Source organism: Lathyrus oleraceus, chromosome 3 (assembly GCF_024323335.1).
Source record: "Lathyrus oleraceus cultivar Zhongwan6 chromosome 3, CAAS_Psat_ZW6_1.0, whole genome shotgun sequence".
NCBI lineage: Eukaryota > Viridiplantae > Streptophyta > Magnoliopsida > Fabales > Fabaceae > Lathyrus > Lathyrus oleraceus.
The window spans coordinates 213,627,330-213,634,920 of record NC_066581.1 but is presented as its reverse complement, the minus strand read 5'-3'; the positions used below and the strand labels follow the sequence as shown (position 1 = coordinate 213,634,920).

General features: G+C 35.7%; 1 protein-coding gene across 1 annotated transcript; it reads right to left on the bottom strand.

Annotated features, from left to right (window-relative positions):
* On the bottom strand, nt 1-3,612 carry LOC127126397 (triacylglycerol lipase SDP1). The gene is made up of 3 exons (XM_051055322.1): nt 2,027-3,612; nt 1,203-1,346; nt 1-974 (listed from the first exon to the last, which is right to left on the bottom strand). Exons 1-3 carry the CDS (start codon nt 3,449-3,451, stop codon nt 135-137), a joined length of 2,409 nt encoding a protein of 802 aa, XP_050911279.1. The 5' UTR covers nt 3,452-3,612; the 3' UTR covers nt 1-134.
* Nucleotides 3,613-7,591: the final 3,979 nt, after the last annotated feature.

Sequence of the window (7,591 nt, the reverse complement as noted above, 5' to 3'; positions counted from 1 at the left end):
TAAACCAAATAGTGTGTTATTTCCCATAAAAATCATGAATAGAGTCTCTCCAAACTAGATTTTGTATTATTTACAATGGGGCAAGCAACAGAACCAATATATTAACGAAAAAACACAATAACTAATTTTTGGAGCTAACTATCTACAATGCTTTGATCCATGCTCAAAGCTGGTGTGGATTTATCATTTTCATAGTCAGAATCAGAGCTACCAGTATCCATTTCCTTCCCTGAACAGTCAATTTGGTCACATTCCACAACTTCATTGTTGTAATTTCCAAGATCATGACACCTATTTGAAGGTGCTAACGTTTCTTTCTTGACAACATTTAACACAATCCCATTATGAATCTTTTCGGTCTGCAAAATATCACCTTCCGTTATCAGTAAGCTAGATCCGTTAACAACCCTGCTGTCAATTTCCTTCTGCTCAGATTCTGAGTTCCTATCTGGTCCCGTGAGTCTGAAATTATGATACTGAAAATCACGAGGATTAGAATGACCCGCGGGGCCTCTATTTACGTCAGTATCAACACCCTCTAAGTTTTGGAGGAAGTCGACGAACATATTTGCCGAAGCGGTTCTCATCAAAGGGCCACCAGATCTGGTCCAAGAAGTCAAATCAACATTTTCAGAGTCACTGCCAATGCCTTGATGCAACGAGGAAGTAACATCTGTAAGGTCTTCAAGAGAGCCTGTTGAATTCTCCCGTGCCATGCAATTCCATGAAGGAATTCTTCTTGAACCACTGAATCTGACAGTACTTGACAAACCATGAGACGCGGAAGCAGAAGTTCTCTCGGCAATTCTTTTTAGTTTTCTCATATGATTGAGAATTGCCACAGATTCATCAAGAGCAAGCTCAATTTCACAATTTGCTTTTATGGCTGAAAGCTTCTCCCAGCTACATCTTCTCCCTTGGTTGGCTGCTTTTTGAAGCTCTCCATAAGAAGGGTTCTGTATAATTTTTGAGTACTGAAACAAAAGACAGGTCAAAATTTACATGAGTTAATCACTTCTACGCTGAATTATCCTTTGTGAAAACGTGTGATTATAGAGAACATTGATCATTCAACAGAGTTTTTTGTTCTAAGGCTTTGATGTTAACCAATTAAACCTCTTCAAATTAAAATCTCGCTGATTTTTTTTTTAAACTAAAAACTTGAAATAAATATGTAGCTGATACTTATATATGGCACATACCTGAGCAAGGGTAGCAGGCATAACAATAGTGACATCACCTTCCCATTCTTGAGCAAATAGTTTGGCAAGTCCACCTAAGGGAAAGCCAAGTTCCAGTACTTGATTACACCTATGTTTCACCTCCATCACCACAAGATGGGCAAGCTGCAAAATTAATTAAGAACCATATTAGATTAAACTTTTTCATGATTAGAAGTCATATAGGATAATAACACAATGAATATCCAATTGTTAATATGTGTGATGTCTTACAAATAATTATTGACAACTATCCATGGATTTTTTAAGAGCCTCTCATTGAATGAGATAAGGCTTGAAAAAGTTTATAAATGAAGAGTTCTTATCTTACAAGCTGATTTTGTAAGGTTGGAGTTAGGCCATCTGCTAAGATTTGTTGGGCCACATGCTATCAGTCACTAGTATCTGACCACTCTGGTCACACTCCAGATGTTCTATCTTGGGTTTGAGGGGTATGTGTTAAGAGTCCCCCCAATAAATGAGATAAGTCTGAAAATGAGTGTATAAGTGGGGGAAATCCTCACACCTTACAAGCTAGTGTTGTAAGATTTGTGTTAGGCCCAACTCAAATTCTAAGAGATACCACCATTTTTCCAATCATACAGGTCTATTGAGAAAACATAAACACTAAGTTACATGGCATAATTTGAATTGATAATCATCTATGTGCAGCTATTATTCTGAATGAAAGTCATGCTTATCATATAATAAATGGTAACCAGTTATATAAAAAGCAGAAAATGTATATATGAATGTCCTGTGCATTTTCTTTGTTGAGGTTCAAGTCGATGAATAATGTATGTTACCTTCGCAGCAAAATTGCCTCCGTAAGTTCTTACAACCTCTTTCAATCTCAACAATGGTGCAATGTGAGGGTTGGCTTGACTGACTATGAAATGATTGACATTGAATAGCTCTTTCAACTGCATCATAGGTAAATCAATCTCTAAGCTACCATCCCTCCACCGGCGTGATGGTGTGGAGCCTTCTTCGGGGCCTAGATTAAAAGGAGGATGATAAGGAACAATATCTCCACTTCTATTCTTTGCCATCAATTCTTGAGCTTCAAAAAGGCCGGGGAAGGCGCAAGAAGCAGTTACCGCACTCCATATAACGACGTGAGGCGACGTCAAGTAGTTAAGACATCTAGGAGGTTCATGTTTCCTCGGGGAGCAAACCGTAATTCCAAGAACTCTACCTGTCATATCATAAGCTTCTTGAAATGTAAGGTTGTTTGTTAAATGCCTCAACAGCATTTGCAACTGCCTGATCTCATGAACAGCCCCCCGCGTTGCGACCCTCTTGACAACCGCAAAAATCCCACCCATTTGATCGAAAAACTGCAACGAATGCAACGAATCCTCGAAAAAACTCTGAAGCTCCGGCCACGATCTAGTTGCAGCAATAGCACACATAATAGATCCAACGCTCGAACCAGCGACTATCCTAGGCAAGAGCTTATGTTTCACCAATGTGTTAACTACCCCAACATGAAAAGCTCCAAGAGAAGCACCACCACTTAGCAACAAAGCCGTTCTCCCAAAAGCATGTCTAGTTTCATGCATAAAAGTAACCTTTTCTTCCAACGACAACTCCTCCGAATCCGACTCACAAACCATTCTCAACTGTGTCGTTACCTCGTCAAGATACTCCTTAATCAACCTAGGAACTTGAAGCCTACCCTTATGCAATTCCGGGTTACACATATTACCCAAATTCCTAACAAGATCCGCCCGCATACAAAACATAATATCTCTAAGCGACCCCTCGTGCCGCCTATGACGAAGCTCTTGAAGCTTATTCCTAACCAACTCAACATCATAAAGATCTGACTCATTCATCTTTGGTGTCAATTTATCAAGCATCTTAGCTCCATGAGCCCATTCATCATAAGTCAAAGCACTTCTCATCATATTTCTCCAAAACTTCCTCCTATAGGCCATTTCAGCTCTAACCTTAACATTTGTGTAACGTTTCAACAAGATAGCAACTATTGTGATAATTGCTAATATCCCTTGTGGGTTTCTTGGATGAAACCATGATAAAAAGGGTTTCAATTTCAACAACCCTTTAAACCTATACAAAAATCCTAACAAAAGATGAAATATTTGATACATTAAATGGGACATGGATTTGCAGAATAGAACCCTGAAAGCAATTGTTTTGCCAAGAATGTCTGAAGGACCAATTGGAAAACGGTCAACCCTAGCTTCATTACTAATATGATCCATTTCACCTTGACCAGAATTAACCTTTCTCACAAATCAAAAAACTCAAAGCTAAAAACTTTAAAGGATTATGTATAAGAGAAACTGAATTTACAGTGGAATTTCACAAGATGTGTGTTCAATTTCTAAGTTCATGTGCTTACCAAATTAAACTAAGTTAGGATGAAATTGGGAATTATGAAGAGAGATAAAGATACGAAATTAGATTATCTGTTTTCTATGTTTTACTAGACTAGCGTGATCGATACATCTGTAGTTGTTGATTTAAATCGGACGATTCATGTTTTTACGTTAGTTTTAATTTTTTTCAAATTAAAAATATTGTGGTTGAAATCTGAACCGTTTAATCTTGATCTGCGGTGAAGGATGTATGGAACACGTGAATGCGATTATTTTCACTATGCAGAGAATCGTGGTGCATAAAGATGCTTTTGTGATATGGTGACTCGTAGCTTAGTCAAAAAGACACGATGACGAGGATAGAATAAAAACAAGTTAAAGAACCTTATCCAAATTAATTTGTTGCGTAAAAATAATAATGAAAATTTATTTGTGGTTAGTTAAAGGATTCTCTTGAAGGAAGATAAGTAGAAACGTGGAAGCCAAAACGTGACAAATATGTTGCAAATTGCAACTTGCAAGTAATAATGAGAAGTAGACATTTGACTCTTGGTTAGAGTAAATTAATCAGAAGAGATGGATATAAGTGAGTTCGATAAGGTGGAGAGCAAGGGAGACGAATCGTATCAAGAGTTTGATATAAGTGAGTTCGATAAAGAGGAGAGCAAGTGGGACGAATCACATCAAGACTGACATATTTGTCATGGCTAAAGATGTTATTATTATATTTTATGTGAATAATCTACTCGAAGACGTAATTGGGAAAGAGGTGGAGAGGAAGTTTGTTGGGTGGGGAAAAGTCGTAGATGTGTATATCGCAAACAAAAGAAATAAGTTGGAGAGATTTTTTGGATTCGTTAGATTTGCGGGAGTGAACAATCAAATTTGGTTAGAGAGTCAGCTAAAGGACATTTGGTTTGAGTCATATAAATTTTGGGTTAATATATCAAAATTTGCGAGAAAAACATCATATGAAACCAGAGAAATGTCTGCAAGACAAGCGAAAACACACTTCAGACCTTGGGTAGAGCAAAGCAACAAAGAAAATAAAAATGAGCAATGAGCCGAAAGGGTTATAAGACAGTAGAATGAAAGGAAAATCATATGCATACGCAATCAGAAATAACATTGGACATTATAATAAAGATAAATCGTTCAAATGGAGACAAAAAGATCCTAAGAAATTCCAGGAGGAAGAATTACACAGGGGCGGAGAATCATCTTTAATAGTATGCGAGGTAGAAATGGTATGGGCTAAGAAAGGTTATGTGAGTGTGTGCACAACATAAAGTGGTCTACAAAGGGGTTAAATAGATAGTTCCTAAAAATCAATTTTCAAAAATGTTTGCTTTTCAAAATCAAAGTTTAATAAAAATATTTTACACAATGAAAAAAGTATAATAGATGTGATTGAAATGATTAAAGATAACAACACGATGATTAGAAAATAGAATGTGATCACGATGAAATTATTAAACAATTAAGTAGCAATTAATCTAACTTCGAACGTACACGAGAAATGTATTTCAAACTTATTTAATTGATAAAGATTCTCCTACCAATTTTTTTAGGCTTAATCACGAAAAAGACCATTTGGATGCTTAGTTTAACACATACCTACTTTTACACAAGAAAGCACTACGAATATTGTAAATTCTAACCGCATGCAATTTCTAGAAAAGCAATAAAGCATAAAAATACAATATTTATGCAAGAAATAAAATAGATAAGGTTAGAGAGAGTGTACGCAAGATTTATAATGGTTTGTTCATTCCTCATCGATATAGCTTAATCCACTCTTCAATAGTTCATTTGATTTTTGGAGTCCTATTAAAGTTGTTATATGTTTGGGTTATCAATATTTTATTGCTTTTTATTGATGATTTTTCAAGATGTACTTTGATATTTTTAATGAAAACAATTCAGATGTTTTCTCAATCTTTCAAACTTTCTGCTAAGAAATAAACACACAATTGTGTACCCAGATTAACATATTGCAAAGTGATAATGCTCGCTGTCTTTATATTTTAAATATTTTTTGACTTCATACAAAATCCCCCATCAGACGTTTATGCTCATACTCCTCAACAAAACGATGTTCTTGAGAGAAAGAATTGACACTTAGTTGAAATAACTGGTACCATACTCTTTCGCAATAATGTACCTTGTCAATTTTTGGGAGATATGATCCTTACAACTCTCTACTTAATCAATCACATGCCTTCTTTGTACTCGACAACCAAGTACCATATTCCATTTTGTTTCCCAAACAACATCTTTATCATTTATCGCGTCGTTTGTTCGGATGCACATGTTTTGTTCATGTCCTTACTCCAAATAAAAATAAACTTGCTGTAAAATCCCTTATGTGTCTTTTCCTTGGCCACTTTCATCTGTAATAAAGATATTGATGTTATTCCCCATATTATTTGTTATACATTGTCTCTACCAATTTTAGCTTCTTTGAGACTAGTACTTTGTTTCCTTTCACTCAAAAAGATCCCAATAATTATAGTCACTCATAGTTCTTATCTTTATAGGTCATAATTATTCGCATTGCACCGACATCTTGTTTTATCTCCTTACATGTCCCAATCCCCACACCACCCATCCACATTTATCAACAAAAGCCACATCCACCACTTGTTCATCAAGACTCATGCAATACTCTATTGGACTCTCAACCTTCACATCCTACATAGGAACTACCCATTGTTTTGTGTAAAGGTAGCATATCATCCCAAAATCCTAATCCTATTTATGTTTGTCTTTTGAATTATCATCTATTATTTACATAATACTTTGGTTTTGTGGCTTCCTTAGATTATATGTTTATTCCTAAAACAATATGTGAAGTTTTTTCTGACCCTGGATGTCAGCAGGCTATGATCGATGACATGATTTCCTTACACCTTAATGCTACTAGGGATTTGGTTCCCTTGCCTGATGGAAAAACTACAACGGATTGTTTATGGCTCCATACAATGAAAATTGGGTCAGATGGAAAGATTGGCTGTCTAAATATTATTGTGTAGTGAAAGGATACACACAAATCTTTGGCCTTGACTATATATGGAGAGACCTTCCCTCCAATTTCCAAGGTGGCATTTGTCTACTTTTTTATTTCCTAAGTTGTTATTCATCAATGGTTGCTCCATCAATTAGACATAAAAATGTCTTCCTACATGGTGTGTTACAAGAAGAGGTGCACATTACGCAACCACTATTATTTAGTGTTAGTGGTATTTCTCACCTTATTTGTCGACTTTGTTGATCTCTTTATGGCTTGAAACAATATCCTCATACTTTTGTTTGGCAGGTTTAACACTTTTCTCCAAGAGTATGTCATAACTAGATGTAAATTTTATTATTATGTCTTTTTTTGCATTTTTCTCCAATCACTTGCATCTACCTGCTAGTCTATGTTAATGGCATTGTCATCACTAATAATGATAAGCATGAGACCACTATGATATAAAATAGTTTTCATATCGGTTGGGAAATACATTTTATATTGGTTGGGAGTTCGAGGTAACATGGGGTCTTATGGCAAGTGCGTCACTTTTCATCTCGGACCACTAGGCGTGGAAAAAAATAAGGATATACACCATTTTTCACCTTCGTTCGACTTAGTGGATAAGCCTCCCTTTTCACCTCGGTCGGGATATTAACCATGAGAATATGTCTCACTTTCCACCATGGTCAGTTTATCAACCGAGGCTATATGCATCACTTTTCAACTCTACCGAACTATTAACTAAGGGGATATAGCGTAGGGGATCACTTTTCACGTCACTAGTGATGTTAATCCATAAAAAAAAAAATTACATATTTTTTCGTTATAACATGTACATTATTAAAACATAACCTAAATGACACACATTTTGTACCAAGTATTTAAATGGCTACAAAGGATAAAACAAAAACTATAAATATTTACATTAAAATTTAAATGACACACATTGTGTACCATATATTTAAATGTCTACAGGACCAAAACAAAAACATTACATATTTACATCA